The sequence below is a fragment of the Leptopilina heterotoma genome, unplaced genomic scaffold (genome assembly GCF_015476425.1).
Source record: "Leptopilina heterotoma isolate Lh14 unplaced genomic scaffold, ASM1547642v1 Lhet_209, whole genome shotgun sequence".
Classification (NCBI taxonomy): Eukaryota; Metazoa; Arthropoda; class Insecta; order Hymenoptera; family Figitidae; genus Leptopilina; species Leptopilina heterotoma.
In genome coordinates this window covers 368432-385338 of record NW_025110924.1, presented here as the reverse complement: position 1 = coordinate 385338, position 16907 = coordinate 368432, and the positions used below count along the sequence as shown (strand labels likewise).

Below are 16907 nucleotides of genomic sequence, written 5' to 3'. Positions count from 1 at the left end.
CTAAAAATTGAACAAAAAATCTGATTTTAATAAAAGAAATATAATTCTTTTAAGAAATTAACAATTAAAAATTTTTCCTCCAGAAAAATATGTTTTTCCATTTTTTTGAATTTTTACTTCGATTTTGTTGAAAAAATTTTCAGCACAGTCAAGTTAAAATAAATTGTCATTCGTCACAAGAATCATTGAAATTGATTCGTTTATGAAATTGCCAATTATATTTCTTAGGGGAAAAATATTTTCTATTTATCATTTTTTAAATTCTATTTCCATTTTCGATTATTTCGCTTTTCTGGAACAAATTTTCAGCACAGAGTTAAAAATAAAATGTCAAAATATTCTTTCTATTTGTCATTTTTTTAAATTCTATTTCAATTTTCGATTATTTCGCTTTTCTGGAAAAAATTTTCAGCATAAAGTCATAAAAAAAAAAAATTCGTTTGCCACAAGAAAATTCTACTGAACTCAATTGTCAATTTCATTTAAATCCTTGTATTCTCTCCATCAGAAGTAAGAATCGAACAATCGAGCGAAAAATTAACTTTAATTTGCAAAATTTATTTCTTAAAAGTCTGATTCTTTCTTAAAATTCGACACAGAGAAAAATAGATAATGAAAAAATATCTCACGCTTGTATAGTTCTTTTATTTTCATAATCAGTCCACGATAATTAACCGTTGTCGTCGTCGTCGTCGTTCCAAGTTTTTTCGAAGACTCGGTTATCCTCTTCTTTTTTCAATTTTCATCACGTCTCGTCAAATGGAGAGAAAAAAATCCCCACGAGAAAACTTGATTGTTTTCATAGAAAACAGTGGTGATTTTTTGAAGAAACTTTTTTTTGAAGAATCTTTTTCGAAGAATCTTTTTTGAAGAAACTTTTTCGAAGAAACTTTTTCGAAGAATCTTTTTTGAAGAATCTTTTTCGAAGAAACCTTTTTCAAGAGTCTTTTTTGAAGAATCATATTTGTTAGAATTCCCTCTTAAAATTGCGAGCTCTTCAACTAAGAGGTGGTGAATATTTTCGTACCCTCGGGCAGAATGACTTCCTCCCCAACATCGGCAAGTGTCACTGTCAATGGCAAAATAAGTGGCATGAGAATTTCCTGATGCTGCATGACATGTTGAGCTGTCATCGGTTCCGCTTGTCTGGCAATGGTGATTGTCTTTATATTCTGCGACTTGATCAATGGACTCTGAACAATAGTCTGGTGTAATTTCTGATGTTGCTGTTGCTGTTGATGATGATGCTGCTGTTGTTGCTGCTGCTGGTGTTGCTGTATCTGTATCTGCTGCTGTGGCACTTGCGAAACAAGTTGCGCACGATTTTGATTTTGGAGCATATTTTGCTTGCAACGTTTACTGTGAGCGTAACGACTGCCATTGTTGTTGAAGCGTCGATCGCAAGTGGGACACGCGTAGGGTCTTTGACCGGTGTGAATGAAGACGTGTTCCTTGAGTGATTTTAGACGGCGGAAATTTTTCGGACAGAATTTACAGTGGTACTTGGCCTCGCCAGTGTGGGATGTGAGATGATTGGCGAGAGTGTCGGCGCGTGCGAAGGCTCGCGAGCAGAATTGACAGATGTAAGGACGTTCCTGGGTGTGTGTTCGCATGTGCATTTTGAGATAGGCGTTTGTGGTGAAGGGGCGGGAGCACACCTCGCACACGTATGGTTTGATGCCGTTGTGAGCGCGCAAATGGGCGATTAAAGTTGTCGACTGGGTGAAACTCTTGGAGCAAATTTCGCAGAGGAAACGCTTGGAACTGTCTGTCTCTTTGTTTTTTTTGAAATTACGATCGTGTTTTGACAGATGATTGGTGAGTTGTTCCTCTTTGATGAAGCGTTTCGTGCAGCGAGTGCACTTGTAGGGTTTGATCATGTTGTGTTTGGCGACGTGGATCTTGAGGTGTTCGCGACGGTAGAATTTCTTTGGACAAATGTCGCAGAGGTATTTTTTGCCCTCGTGGACTTGAATGTGTCGGAGGAGACCCTTGCGGGAGGTGTATTGTTTATTGCATTCGGTGCATTCGAGACCGACGATATCGGTGCGTCGTTTTCGGGGGATTTTCTCGCCGGATTTTCTCTCCTCGGGCCTTGGCTCGATTTCACGGAGGTCCTCTTCGGTGAGGATTCCCTCGGTCACGTGTTTGGCGCGATGCTCGCGGAGTATTTCGTTATTCTCGAAACTGTCGCCGCAAATGTTGCACTTTCGGACTTGATCGGGATTCTTCTCGGAGCACTTGTCGTAATGGGCTTTGAGTTTGTCTTTGCGGTAGAATTTCACGTTGCAAATGTCACATTCGAAATTTGGCTCCTCGTGGAGCAGTTGATGCCTGAGGAGGGATTTTTTGGTGCTGTATCGCTTCTTGCAGGTGGGACACTCGTGATTGTCCATGGGCCAGTCGAGACCGCTTTCGAAATCGTCGTCACGATCGTCGGTGTCGTCGGTGTCGTCGAGGAATTTCTCTGGGTCCTTTTTCTCCAGTTTGATCTTGTCGCTTTTTTCATCCTTGACGTGTAGTTCCATGTGTTTTGTTAGCGATTGTTTGGAACTGCATTTTTTGGTGCAAGTCTCGCATTCGAATAGTTTTTTGCTGTATGTCCTTTTAGATGGTGATTTTAACTCTTCTTGATAATTGACGTCCTTCTTTTTGGCCTCCTCGTCGAAGTCGCTTTCGTCTTCGATTTTAATTTTGTCGATTATCTTCTGTGCGGCTTTGGCTGCGACCCGCTTCAATCTCTTGTTTGGATCGTATTCCTCCCCTTGGAGAATTGTCTTGTGACTCGTGGCTATTAGATGATTACGTAAAGTGAGTTCATTGCCGAAAACTTTGGTGCACTCGGTGCATTTGAATGATTTTGGTCTCACGTGACTTTCTAGATGTTTTGACAAGTGTTCCCGTTTCATGAAAACGTTGCCACAAACTTTACAGGTGAATTTATTTGCATGTGTCTCGATGTGTTTTAAAAGGGATTTTTTGTATGAGAACAACAATGTACAGTGGGGACATTTTAATTCGTTCTTTTGATCTGTTTCTGATTTGTCGTCGAGGGCATTCCATTCTTCGGCGTCTTTGCGTAAATCATCCTCGGTTAATACACCCTCGGTGACGTGTTCAATTCGATGCTCGTTCAACTTCTCAAACGATTCGTATTCTACATCACAAACCGAACATTTCAAATTTATATGTTTCACTCCATGCTTCTGGAGTGCGCGTCTATTGCTAAATTTCTCAGGACACTTTTCGCATTGATAAACTTCCGATTCTTTCTCATTTTCCGATTCGGAATCATTATCATCGATGCTTGTCTCTAAAACACCGATGGAATTCACATTCTCAACGTAATCGACAGAATCATCATCGCCTGCCATAAATTCACTCTTTTTTACGTCTTTATCCTTCTCGTGTTGTTTTATGTGCTTATTGAAGGAAATTATGTACAGATATTCTTTACCACAATACGGGCATTTATTCGCCTTTTTACCAGATGGAGGAGTTTTTAAAGGTAATGCTGATTTTTGTGGCGTGACCGGAACTTTCTGTGGAGAAACCTTCTGTTGAATGACCGGTTTTTGCAATTTATTTTCAACTTTCTTCAAGGAGAGAGTTCGTCTCACCTCCTCGTGTGAGTGCATATGTTCCTTTAAAATTCCCTTCGATAAAAATTCTTTATCACAAAGATAACACATAAAGAAGACCTTCTCTGATTGCCCGTCCTGTGTCTTCTTCAAACGTGAACTTAAATTCAAATTTTCGAAATAATTCTCCTCGTCGGAATTGTGTTCCGATCCGGTCGATTGACGTATCACTTTACGTCTAATACGACGTGTTTCACTTTCTGGCGAGTCGTGTTCCATTTGTTCAATGGAAGCATCTTGATCCTGATTCTGTTCTTGTTCCATTTCTCCTTCCTTCTCCATTGTTGAATATTCCATGGACTCTTGGGAGTCAGCGAAAGGTTCGTCGTTATTAAAATCGTCATCACTCATTTGTGAGCATTCCTGTTGATCGAGATAATTTTGTTCTTGAATATTTTCAGACTCAACGTCCTGGAGATTTTCGTCCTTGATCCCATGTTGTTGTTGTTGTTGTTGTTGCTGTTGTTGTTGATCGGAAAAATTGTGCACTGATTGGGAAATTTGTTGTAAATGGAGTAATTCATCGTTTGGTTGTTTATCGAGATCATCGGCTAGATCATCATCGTCTTGCAATTGCTCTTGTAAATGTTCCTCCTGTAAATGTTCTTCCTGAAGATGTTCTTCTTGCATCTGTTGTTCCTGTAGATGATGCTCTTGTAAATGATGCTCTTGTAGATGATGTTCTTGCAGATGATGTTCCTGTAAATGATGTTCCTGTAAATGTTGTTCCTGTAAATGTTGTTCCTGTAAATGTTCCTCTTGCAAATGCTGTTCCTGCAAATGTTGCTCCTGCAGTTGCTCTTCCTCCTGCAAATCCTCTTCTTCCAATTCACCCTCGTGCAATTCTTCCTGAAGTTGCTCTTGCAAGTGCTCTACACCTGAACAAAAATCTTTAATTGTACATAATTAATTTGTGAAATGTGCTCAATTTTAAATTAAATTTTAGTAAAATTGAATAAAAATACTAAAGAAATAATAAAGTATAGTAAACAAGTGGTAAACAAATAGTAAACAGTGTAAAAAAATAATTTATAATAAAGAAATTAAAAAATATATTCACCGTGCTGTAACATGCTCTCTTGTTCTGCAATTTTTTCCACTTGCAAAAGAGCAAGATGATCCTTTAAAAGAGTGTCTCTACCATCGTCGTGCAAAGATTCTGTCGCCTCAACATATTCACCATTATCATTAATTTCACGTCTTACTCTCGTTCTCTCTCCTTCTAAATGAACTTCCACGTCATTAAAAAATAACTCTTCTTTTATATTCAAAGTGTCAAATTTTTCTCTCAACACACTGTCAGCTTGTTCTACTTGTAATTTAAAATCATAGGCAGCTTCTAATTTATCAGCACAATCACAACAAACTTGTCCTGGTAGTCCATCACCAGGTAACATCTATTTTCAAAAGAAATATTTTCCATTAATTCCACATGAAAAAAAATTAATATCTATGTAAATATCCCATTACCTCGAATTCTAAAAACTAATTTAAAAATTTTACTCTCTTTTTTCATTCTGAAAACTATTGTCAAAACAAAAAAATCTTTTTCAAATAAATCCAAATAAAATTACCACATAAACATAAAATTACCTATTAGCTCTAAATTAAATTAGAACAAAAGAAAAAATTCTGCATTAGTCAGCTGATAATTTAAATATCAGATTATAAACAAAAATTTGATAAAAACCAAAAGAATTAGACGCCCCTGGAAAATTTGAAAGGTGAAAACAGTGCAAAGTTTGTGGAACATTTGCTTTTAAGGAAAACAGTTGAGAAACAATGGATGATGTTTAAATAAATTCTAAAGACAATAAATAGAAGATTTAAATTAGGTTAATGCGCTTAATTGAATGTAATTCATCAACTTGTAATAAAGATTGTAACATCGCCAAGATATTATAATGTCTAACCTTAACGTTGGTAAAGCTCATGGCCTTAGCGGACAATGATGCGACCCCATTATCATGAAATAGGTCTCGCATTAATAAATTTCCAAGGAGGCAAACTCTACATATTTCCATTGCTGATACAATTCCCTCTTCATTTTGCGGTGACTCCGACGTATTTATTTCAACGGCGTCCATGTTTTGTTTGGTATCTGGAGGGCCAGGCCAGGCCCTCTTTGATGTGCCCTGATCTCTGATCAATGTAAAATGTCGCACTCACACAATAAATACGTTAATTTTTCACTGTCGTGGAATAGTTTTAATAATCAACGACTTCCATACGTCTATAGATAGGGAAATTCTCACGAGATTGTAGTTTTGTAAAAAAAATTTTCTTTGCACCCTTTGCACTAATTGATAAAAATGGTGCCTGAATGTTGGTGGTGTTTGTTTTACAAATATGGCGGCTGAAGGTGTCTGATTGGTTACAGCGTAGTGGTTGATAATAAACATTTATTTTCAACTTTTCATTTATGTTTGGATAGAAAAACGTAAAGATGGTGTTTTATTTGATTAAAAAATATGAATATAATTTTTTCCCCGTTGGTCAGTGGATATTTCTTTCTTAAAAACAGTGTCACTTTTGGTATTAGTTTCAAATGGGGCGCGCTTAACAGCCAATGAAATGCAAAAACGAAGCGCAGGCGTTCATGGGACAAAGTGATTGGTAGCACTGTCCATCATTTTATGACGTCATGTGGAAAAACCCTAAAGGCGCATGTGCGATTTATTTTAAATTCTCTAGTTTATTTGCAATTTTTATTTATTTACCCTTTGACGTCATTTAAATTTTAATAATTAATACTTTCCCTTTCTGTGCAATGTGTAATATATCCTAAAATTTAACAACATGAAAAGTGATTTTTGATTTTCATCTGTCAATGATTTGTAAACAAAAAAATGGCGATGTGGCATCTTGACATCTGTACGGTAATCGTGGCAATGCTTTAAACGCTCTCTAACCTCCAAACGTTTATCATCAGTCAAGAAAAAAACTATTTCTTATTTAATCTAAAATTAAAAATGTATTCATGTAATTAATTCTATTCTATTTTAAATAGAGATAAATATCAATTTAAGAAATATTCGTATTGTTATGAATGTGCGTGAGTGTTAAAGATGAGGATATTATTAACATTTTTTGGTGTCCTAATATTTTTCAACGTATGGACTACTTCGTCGGCATGGAACAACGACGACCTGGAGGTCTTCGACGTTGTCGAGGAAGTCAATCAGAATTTTTATGAACTTATGGGCATACCACAGGTTAATATTTTCATTTCATTAATTCTAATAAATTGTCTTAAAAATTGAGTAAATTCCTTTTGTTCTTTCGATTTAAATAGAGAATATTCTGTTTACATCGTTCACATTTACATATGTTAGTATTTCTTTTTTATAACTTTGTCATTTCTTAATTGCAGAATGCGAATTCGTCTGATATTAGAAAAGCTTTCAGAAGATTGTCCCTACAATTGCATCCAGATAAAAATTCTGCAGAAGATGCGGAAATAAAATTTAGAAATGTAAGTAATTATTATATTTTCATATTTTAATTGTAATAATAAATAAATTTAAAATACAATTTTTCTATATTCTGTATTTAGCAATTAAAGCATTAATATTCAATTTTATGGATTGGAGCAAATAATAAAAGTTTTATCAGATGAAAAATTGATCAAACTTTTCGATTTTTTCCCCCTACTTGAATATTTGTCAATTTTTATCAGTCATTATAGATTTCTTGCGTCATTTTATTGTTTGTATTTTATTATCTTATAAAATTTTTTTCCTACATTGAATATCTGTTTAATATTCTACTTTCTTTTTTGTATTCAAATTTCGAGGTTACAATAGTTTGTAGATTTTTTAAAAGTTGTAATTAAGTTTTTAAATTAATTGAAATGATTATTTTTTTTTAGTTAGTCTCAGTTTATGATGTGCTGAGAGATCCAGGTAAACGAGAACGTTACGATGATGTTCTCATTAATGGATTGCCAAATTGGCGATCCGCAGTCTATTATTATCGCCATGTGCGGAAAATGGGATTGCTCGAAATGTCCATTATTTTGTTCATCGTCATAACAATTGGCCAGTATCTTGTCGCATGGGCTGCATATTTTGAAAAAAGATACACCTACGTAAGTAAAATTATTTATTAACAAAAAAAATTTAGACATTTTATGATTTAATTTAAAGAGAAATTTACTTGTTAATTAAATTAATTTAAGAAGAAATTAACTTATTATTTAAATTGATTTGAAAAGAAATTAACTTGTTTAAATTGATTTCAAAAGAAATTGTTTTGTTTAAATTAATTTGAACAAATTAAAAATTCAAGGAACAAGTACTGGGCAGTAAATTGCAAAAAATGCAAAAAAAGAATCGAAAGGGCAAAATGGACGTTCCCGATCTTGCGGAGATTTTAGAAAAAATTCCAACACCAAGCATGTGGAATACTCTTCCATTTCAACTGCCAAAATGGACTTACGCATCAATTGTTGGTATTCCGTCTACAATTAGTGGGATTTATATGCTTTTTGAAGAAATGAAACGTAGGCGAAAAGAAGAAGAGGAAGCATTGTGAGTGATTTTTTTTTTAAATTTCTAATGATTCCGAAAAAAAATGATACATTTATTTATGATAATTTTTTAGAGCTCAAGAAAATGAAGAACCGGAACCTGAACCAGTGCCACGTGGTCCTAGAAGAAGAAGAGCCGTTTTTACACCACAGGAGCGAAGTGATAATTTCAAAAAGGAAGAGAATAAAAAAAACAATACCACAAATCACACTGATGAGAAACCAAGAATGTCAGGTGGATTATGGACAGATGACGATATATTGGAATTAATTAAACTAGTTAAAAAATATCCAGGCGGCACTACCGATCGATGGGAAAAAATTGCAGAAATGATGAATCGTTCAGTTCACGAAGTTACGCATATGGCGAAAAAGGTTTTTAACTCAAAATATTTATTTGCTTATTATAAATGATTAAATTATTTATTTCAATTTATATATTAAACCCCAAATAATTGAATTTCTGCGACAAATTTTATTCAAGTTTTTGAAACCAATAATTATAATTAATTATTATTAATTAATATTAATTATTTAATGTAGATTATTGTTAGTTAATAATGGAATTTTTTAAATTTTTGAATCTGAAAATATTCCAAAATTGAAATTAATATTTGAAAATAAACAAGTTTTTATTTGCGTAATAATAATAAATTTCTAAAAAATAAATATAAATTACTAATAATCAAATAATTGTATCAATAATAATTAAAACAGTGGAGTAGTAGAAAATTTAATAATTTATTACTGTACTAATTCATAGTTTACTATAATAATTATTTTCTGCAATTGTTTAGGTAAAAGACGAGGGATTAAAACCTGGTCAGCCAGGTGAGGAAAATCCGCCAGAGGAGCAAATAAAAAAAGTAAAAACTCGCGTAGAAACTCCGGAGAATCTTTCAGAATGGACTCAGGATCAACAAAAAGCCTTGGAGGCTGCTTTAATAAAATATCCAAAAGGTGGTTCCACCGATAGGTGGGAAAAAATAGCTAGTTGTATCCAAGGAAAAACAAAGGTAATTAGAAATAGAAATTAGAAATTAAATATAGAAATTTACATAATTAAAATTCATCTTTACTTCCTTCCTAATTTTAATTTTCCTTCAATTTATCTTTCTTTTTCAAATTACAGGAAGAATGTCAAGCAAGGTATCGTCAACTAGTGGAAATTGTCAAGAAAAAAGTACACACACAATAGAAATTTCCCGGGACCCAAATAGAAGAAATTATCCTATTTATTAATTCAGTATGTTACCAATTTTTTTGTTAATTTTTTTCTAACGTCTTCGTTTTTTGTTATGCACGTGGATTTGAAAATTGAGTTTTCCAAAGAAGAGGGTTTCTTTCGTGGACGAATTTTAGTTTTTTTTTAATTGTAGAAATTTTATTTAACTTTAATAACACAAAAAAGGGATATTTGAACGTTTTTATAATACAGTATTTTTTTAATATTTCAACAGTTTTAATATTATTTTTTTTAATTCTTCAAAGAACCGGTCTTTTTTTTTAAAAATTGTTTTCCTTAAGATTTAACGGACATCAATTCTTCTATTGAATTGCAACTTAAAATAATAGAGATAGAGAAATGAAAAAAACAATTATTTAAATAGAAAAATGTCAACAGGGATGTATTTATTTAATAAATTAAACAACAAAGAGGAAAAAAGACTGAAGGGGCGTGACAAAGGCCTCTTATTTTCAAAAATGAAAAAAAGCAACAACCAATAGTTCCATAAACAAATTCATAAATTAATAACTTTTCTACGTTCTAATTTTTTATCTATTAACAGAAAAATAATTGTTGAAAAAAATATATTTAAAATGAAAAATTAGACGAAAATCCAAATTATGCTCAACGTGTATTGAATTTTCCTCAAAATAATGTAATATGTTATTATGCTAAATACGTTCATTGCTAATATTTTAGATTTAATATTAAGTTTTCTTTTTTTTACGAATTTTTTTAGATTAAATTTTTATTATGCAATTTTTTCTTTTATCAAAGCGCAATACTAAACACGTGTTTTCACTTTTTTTTTTAAAAATGTAAATAATTAAACGCCTCTTTGTAAATACATACCAATTGAGAAACTTTCGATTTCGTTAGCGAGTGTAATATTTAACGTCCAATTTAATTGCGTTCGCAATGCAAATGGAAAATAATCTAAATGTAAATATTTTATAAATTATTGGCATTTTAGAATATTTTACTTCCAAAGTGTAATAGGAGTTTACATTTACAGTAGCAAATAATAAGAGTTTATTCGAAAATAAATTATTATTGTTTATTTAAACCCCCATTTCTGTTTAAACAAAAATATTTTGTTATTGTTTATATTAACGATGTTAATTATTAACTTTTTTTTCTTTGAAATTTAAATTAATATTTTATTCCCGCTAAAGATGTCACTTCCTGCAAGTGGGACTGCAAATATGTGGATTCACCTTTAGGTTCTTTTTCAAGGTTGGCAACATTGTTTCATGTATATTTCATTCATAAATATACATATACAAAAATAATAAAAATACACATGTAAAATAGAAGTAAACTATCATTGTGTAAGTAAACAAGTGATTTTTGTATTGCTGACAGTTCGCAGTATTTTTCTCATTGTTTTGCAAAATTCAGGTGCATAAAATTGCAATATTTATGTAAACTTAAAAAACAATATTTACTTCATAACCTAAAATTGAATTAAAATGAATTATTTACTTAAATATTTCGATTATTTCATTTTTTAATCATTATTACAATCTTAACCTCAAAAGTTTTCCAAACTTTAGGCTTTTGCTTTCATCGCTTTTAATTAGTGGAAAAAAAGCTGTATTTCGTATTTAACAATATTTATGCTGTATTAACATAAATTGTTATCAATTAAATTAGAAAAAGAGATACATTTGTTCGATGTTGAATAATTTCACTTAAGTTGATTTGTTTCGTTTGTTGATATCAACATTTGTTTTTGATATCGATAATAAGCAATAAGGGATTTGTGAACTTTGTAAATAAACAAGCAATTTTATGAATTTTATAACTTTTTATGTTAAAATTGATAAGTAATGAAGTTATTTTGTTTTTTAGATTCAAGATGAGTTACCACCGAGGAGGTGGTAACAAGCCGAAGGGTTTTGGTTTTGCAGGCTTCCAAATGTCGGGATCTAAACGAAGTGGAGCTAATATACCACCACCAAGTATTAATTCAAATTTAAGTAAACAAGGATATCATACAATGAATTCAATAACAGAAAATGCTCTCTCGGCTTGTTGGGGTGTTCCAAAGAAACGCAGTAAAACCGAAGAAGAGTAAATATAATTTATATTCTTTTGTATATTTAATTTAAATCATACAAAAATGCATTTCTTTCTTAAATTAAATTAAATAAACTATTTTAAATAGTTTATTTTCCTAAATATTAAAATTATTTGCTGAATTTCAATTTGAGTATCTAATAATTTTTAATAATTTTATTTACTTTTGAAGAAATTTGTAAATAAATGTAATAGAAAATTTTTTTGAGTATCTAATAATTTTTAGAGTGAATCAAAATATTCTTTAGGGTCAGGAAAAAAGTCAAACTTCTGTTTGGAAATCAGTGAAAATTCAGGAAAAAAGAAAGTTAAATTTTTGTGGCAAACATGTTATTTCTTTATCTTTTTTGTAGACTACATTCACAATTTTCGTTTTTCACAGATATTTCGACGACGACGATGATGCAGCAGCAGCAGCAGCACCGACCTCTTCTCTAGAATATATTCCAGCACCAGGTTCACCGACCTACGAATTAATGAAAAAAACCGAACAAAAGAAGGAGAGTGACAGTGAGGAAGATCCATTGGACGCTTTTATGGTTGGCATTGAAGCCGAAGTGAAGAGAAATACATACGAAGCTGAACTTGCCGAGGAAGAGAAAAAGGAGGAGAAGAATAAAGGTTTCCGACAAGACATCGATGGCGAAGACAACGAAGAAAGTTATTATAGATACATGGAAGAAAATCCCACAGCTGGACTACAGCAAGAAGATTCCGATCAGGAAATTGAGTACGACGAGGATGGAAATCCAATAGCGCCGCCTAAAAAGAAGGAAATTGATCCCTTACCACCGATTGATCACAGTGAAATTGAATATGAACCATTTGAGAAAAACTTTTATAATGTTCACGACGAAATTGCCGTATTGAGTAAGCAACAAGTTGATGAATTGAGAAAAACATTGGGAATTAAAGTTTCCGGTCCTTCACCACCATTCCCCGTGACGAGTTTCGGTCATTTTGGCTTTGACGAAGTGATGATTAAGGCAATTCGCAAAAATGAATACACACAACCGACGCCAATTCAAGCGCAAGCAGTTCCAGCTGCTCTTGGTGGTCGGGATATTATTGGAATTGCCAAAACTGGAAGTGGTAAAACAGTCGCTTTCATTTGGCCAATGTTGGTGCACATTATGGATCAAAGGGAATTGAAAGAGGGCGATGGTCCTATTGGCTTAATTTTGGCACCGACTCGAGAATTATCTCAGCAGGTATTCATTTTTTCTTGAAAATTTTCTTAAATAGTAAAATTCTTCAAAGAAATTCAATTATCGCTTTTTTTTGCATCTTAAAGACAATCCGAGGCCTGTTATTAATAATTGATAATTTATAATTACTGTTAATATTTATGATTTATATTTTTCATTGATAATTTCATTTGTTTAGATTTATCAAGAAGCGAAGAGATTCGGAAAAGTCTATAACATCCAAGTTTGTTGCTGTTATGGCGGTGGAAGCAAATGGGAACAAAGTAAAGCACTCGAAGGCGGTGCAGAAATTGTCGTCGCAACTCCCGGTAGAATGATTGATTTAGTGAAAATAAAAGCGACCAATTTGCAGAGAGTTTCATTTTTAGTTCTCGACGAAGCTGACAGAATGTTTGACATGGGATTTGGTGAGAACTGAATTACACCCTGCGCAAAAAAAAGAACATTCAAAAATATTCCTTCTTTATTACTTCTAAGCATGAAACTGATTGTATTAATTTTTATATTCTTTTTTGTATTATTAATTTTTATATTCTTTTTTGTATTCATTTTTGTATTCTTTTTTGTATTATTTTTTTATATTCTTCATTTTCTATTAAATTCTGCTAATTATTTTCTATTAAATACGACCAACTATTCTTCTATATTAATTATGAATCTCTATTAATTTTCAGAACCACAAGTTCGATCAATTTGTAATCATGTGAGGCCTGATAGGCAAACATTATTGTTTAGTGCGACATTTAAGAAGAAAGTGGAAAAATTGGCGCGTGATGTTTTAACGGATCCAGTGAGAATAGTTCAAGGCGATGTTGGCGAAGCAAATACAGATGTGACACAAAATATTGTCATGTTTTATAATAATCCAACTGGCAAATGGAATTGGTTATTGCACAATATTGTTGAATATCTGAGTTCTGGTAGTTTATTAATATTTGTTACCAAAAAGGTAGATATTCTAAAATCAAATGATTTTTATTTTGTTCATACATGCTTTAAGTGATTATTATAGATTTTGGTTCTTCACACGCGGCTTCTTTTATAGCTGAATGCAGAAGAATTGGCGAATAATCTTAAATTAAAAGAATACGAAGTAATGTTACTTCATGGAGACATGGACCAAATTGAAAGAAATAAAGTGATAACTGCTTTTAAGAAGAAGGAAGTTAGTATTTTGGTTGCGACAGACGTTGCAGGTGAGACTCATTTTTCCATTTTTTTTTAAAGAATTTTCTTAAATTTTCTTTCTATATTTATAATTAATAATTATTATTACTATTTTACACTTACTAATCTTATATTCAAAATTTAATTTTAATTGTTTTTAATTTGAATTAATTTGAATTTATTTTATATACATTTTTGTGTAAATTAATAATTTTATTTGATATTCAGCTCGTGGATTGGATATTCCGCATATCAGAACGGTGATAAATTATGACGTGGCTCGTGATATTGATACTCACACTCATAGGATAGGAAGAACTGGAAGAGCTGGAGAAAAAGGTACGGCGTATACCTTGGTAACGGAAAAGGATAAGGAATTTGCAGGACATTTGGTGAGGAATCTTGAGGGAGTGAATCAAGAAGTTCCCAAAAGTTTAATGGATTTGGCACTGCAAAGTTCTTGGTTCAGGAAATCGAGATTTAAAGGAGGAAAAGGAAAAAGTTTGAATGTCGGTGGAGCTGGTCTTGGCTTCAGAGGAAAAGCAGAAATTCCAAAGGAACAGGTAATGTAGCAATATTTATTTTTTAATTTTTAACTATAATTTACATTTCACAATTTATTATCTATTCACAAGAATTAAAATTTTCAAAAATTTCAAAATTCAATAATTAATAAGAATCGCTACTATAACTAGTCGAAATTAAATTTATTATTTGAATTCAATTATTGTTTAGAAATTTTTACTAAAATTCTCTATAAAACAATTGGGTATTTTAAATAATTTTTGAGAATGTTCTTTTAGAATTCATTTGTTCGAAGAAAAAAGCGAAATTCACTTAAAAAGATTCTGAATTCATTTGTTGGCAATTCGATTTTATGGAATTTTGATTATTCGAAAATTTTCCCATTAAATATATAATTTCGAAAAACTAATTCAAATAAAAACTTTTTAAAAACTAACTTCTTCAGAATTTTCAATTAAAATTATTTAAAATTTCAATTTAAAATCTTTTGAAATTCAATTATTTTTAAAAATTTTAAACGCAACTCTTATGAAATTAAATTAGATTTGGAATTTTTAAGTAAAATTATTCGTTAAATAATTTATAAGTAATGATTTTATGATAGTTCTTCAAGAATTAGATCCTTTTAAATAAATTTAATTTCATATTCAATAAAATGTCCTTATGAAGAAAAATTCAAGAGGATAATTCAATAATAATTCCTAATAATTTAACAGAATTAATTATAGTAAAGACAATTTTTTAAAAATAAATTTTTAATCAAAAATATTAAGAGAATCTTTAGTATTTAGTAGTATTTTTAGTAAAATTTTACAAAATTTCAATACATAAATTGATTTAAAATTTTTCAAAAATCCCATTTTTCAGAATTTTAAATAAATGCATTGAAAACTTAAACAGTTTTTTAAATTAAGTATTTATTTATTATTACTTTTTTTTCACAGAAATTGATTTTTTTTTAAAAAATTTTTATTTAAAAACTTCTGAAATTCAATTATTATAAGAATTTCATTAAAACTTAAAAATAATTAAATATTGTTGATAATTTTTATTAAAATTGTATTGAAAATAATTTAATTTCCTCGAAAAATTCTGTTATTTATCAAAATCATTGAATTCTTGCAAAGGATCTTATTAAAACTTGTAATATATTTCAATGTAATTGAATTTTTGCAAAGATTTTGATATTTATAAAAAGAATTGAAATCTTGCCAAGGATTTCATAAAAAAATTTTGAAAATAATTGAATTCCTTAAAAGAATTTCATTTAAATTTATAAAAATAATTTTTTGTTATTTTGTTATTTATGAAAGAAGTGAATTCTTGTCAAGAATTTTTATTGATATTGTATTAAAAATAATAGAATTTCTGCAAAGAATTTTATTATTTATAAAAAGAATTGAATTCTTGTCAAGGGTTTTATTAAAATTTTTGAATATAATTGAATTTCTGCTAAGATATTTGGTCAATTATGAAAATAATTGAATTCTTGGCAAGGATTTTATTAAAATTTTTGAATATAATTGAATTTCTGCAAAGAATTTTATTATTTATGACAATAATTGAATTTTTGCCAAGATTTTTATTACTTGTTATTTTTTTAAATTGGAACTGATTTTACTATCATTTCTAAGTTTCTCTAATTTTTCTAATTTTCTGGAAACTCTAATTTATAAACTTGTAATTTTGTCGTAAATAATGAAAATCGAAATAAAAAAATTGACAGTTAAAATAAAGATAAATATTTTTCATTTTTAGAGTGGAGGTCCTTCTACTCAGCAACAAAAGGACATAAGTGAAGTCGTCAAAAAATTAGAGAAACAAGGACCAGGAAGCGATCGACTTTCAGCTATGAAAGCTGCATTCAGAAGTCAATACACATCTCAGGTTGGATATTTTCCTCGTTTTTGTTTTTTTTTGTTGTTAAATTTTACAATTACACTGAATTTGCAATTATATTGCAAAATTTAGAATAATTTAAATTATAACAGATTATAACATAATTTATTATAAATTATATTATTATTAAGTAATTACTCTTCAATTTTTTTATTTTTTCTGTTTCTTTTTTTAATTTTCAAAAATTTTACAAACTAATGAATTTATTTAATTACAGTTTAGAGCATCATCCGACCACACTTGGGAACAAACAATTGTTCCTCCTTCAATAATAATGCCTCCACCACCTCCAATTACGGCAAATAGTTCCGAGGAACAAACGGACAATCAGGATTCAAGTTCATTAGGAACAGAAAAGTCTGAACGAAAAAGGAAACGAAAGAGCCGATGGGAGTGATTACTGGTTTTTCGGAACTTACCAACTATGTATATACATCATTTCCCACGAAATACTGTGGTAATGATGTTTTATTTGATTTTATAATAAATCTTAATTTTAAAATCGTAAATTCTAGACTATTTTCCAAAAAAAAAAGAAACACTAATTTCTCCCATTGAACGTTTGGAAAATAATTTAAATATTTAATCTGAAAAAAGTGTTTTTAATTTATGATTAATATTTTATT

The 16907-nt window shown here is 30.7% G+C and overlaps 3 protein-coding genes across 6 annotated transcripts; 2 read left to right on the top strand and 1 right to left on the bottom strand.

Moving 5' to 3' along the window:
• Positions 1-195: 195 nt before the first annotated feature.
• Positions 196-5979, bottom strand: LOC122501389 (zinc finger protein 91-like). Of its 3 annotated transcripts, none has more exons than XM_043610796.1 (3): positions 5555-5979; positions 4702-5038; positions 196-4531 (listed from the first exon to the last, which is right to left on the bottom strand). In XM_043610796.1, the coding sequence occupies exons 1-3, from the start codon at positions 5726-5728 to the stop codon at positions 1002-1004; spliced, it is 4041 nt and encodes a 1346-aa protein (XP_043466731.1). In that variant the 5' UTR covers positions 5729-5979; the 3' UTR covers positions 196-1001. The 3 variants fall into 3 exon arrangements, with proteins under 3 accessions (XP_043466731.1, XP_043466732.1, XP_043466733.1); XM_043610797.1 differs by having other exon boundaries at positions 196-4519; XM_043610798.1 differs by having other exon boundaries at positions 196-4513.
• Positions 5980-6326: 347 nt separating this feature from the next.
• LOC122501373 (dnaJ homolog subfamily C member 1) lies at positions 6327-10447 on the top strand. The gene is made up of 7 exons (XM_043610770.1): positions 6327-6856; positions 7015-7116; positions 7513-7731; positions 7932-8173; positions 8247-8547; positions 8970-9188; positions 9305-10447. Exons 1-7 carry the CDS (start codon positions 6710-6712, stop codon positions 9368-9370), a joined length of 1296 nt encoding a protein of 431 aa, XP_043466705.1. The 5' UTR covers positions 6327-6709; the 3' UTR covers positions 9371-10447.
• A 191-nt stretch (positions 10448-10638) lies between these two features.
• On the top strand, positions 10639-16790 carry LOC122501370 (ATP-dependent RNA helicase DDX42). Of its 2 annotated transcripts, none has more exons than XM_043610768.1 (9): positions 10639-10731; positions 11255-11476; positions 11865-12693; positions 12869-13097; positions 13365-13639; positions 13736-13886; positions 14086-14420; positions 16141-16269; positions 16499-16790. In XM_043610768.1, the coding sequence occupies exons 2-9, from the start codon at positions 11262-11264 to the stop codon at positions 16676-16678; spliced, it is 2343 nt and encodes a 780-aa protein (XP_043466703.1). In that variant the 5' UTR covers positions 10639-10731; positions 11255-11261; the 3' UTR covers positions 16679-16790. The 2 variants fall into 2 exon arrangements, with proteins under 2 accessions (XP_043466703.1, XP_043466701.1); XM_043610766.1 differs by having other exon boundaries at positions 10668-10801.
• Positions 16791-16907: the final 117 nt, after the last annotated feature.

What these genes read in the sequence shown, in the direction of transcription:
- LOC122501370 (XM_043610768.1), top strand. Translation starts at nt 11,262, where the DNA reads ATGAGTTACCACCGAGGAGGTGGTAACAAGCCGAAGGGTTTTGGTTTT. An exon ending in CGCAGTAAAACCGAAGAAGA is followed by an intron (nt 11,477 to 11,864) that starts GTAAATATAATT and finishes CGTTTTTCACAG; the next exon opens with ATATTTCGACGACGACGATG. An exon ending in TAATATTTGTTACCAAAAAG is followed by an intron (nt 13,640 to 13,735) that starts GTAGATATTCTA and finishes CTTCTTTTATAG; the next exon opens with CTGAATGCAGAAGAATTGGC.
- LOC122501373 (XM_043610770.1), top strand. Translation starts at nt 6,710, where the DNA reads ATGAGGATATTATTAACATTTTTTGGTGTCCTAATATTTTTCAACGTA. An exon ending in TTGAAAAAAGATACACCTAC is followed by an intron (nt 7,732 to 7,931) that starts GTAAGTAAAATT and finishes TAAAAATTCAAG; the next exon opens with GAACAAGTACTGGGCAGTAA. An exon ending in TTACGCATATGGCGAAAAAG is followed by an intron (nt 8,548 to 8,969) that starts GTTTTTAACTCA and finishes GCAATTGTTTAG; the next exon opens with GTAAAAGACGAGGGATTAAA.
- LOC122501389 (XM_043610796.1), bottom strand. Translation starts at nt 5,728, where the DNA reads ATGGACGCCGTTGAAATAAATACGTCGGAGTCACCGCAAAATGAAGAG. An exon ending in TGAGCTTTACCAACGTTAAG is followed by an intron (nt 5,039 to 5,554) that starts GTTAGACATTAT and finishes TTTTGAAAATAG; the next exon opens with ATGTTACCTGGTGATGGACT. An exon ending in AGAGAGCATGTTACAGCACG is followed by an intron (nt 4,532 to 4,701) that starts GTGAATATATTT and finishes GTACAATTAAAG; the next exon opens with ATTTTTGTTCAGGTGTAGAG.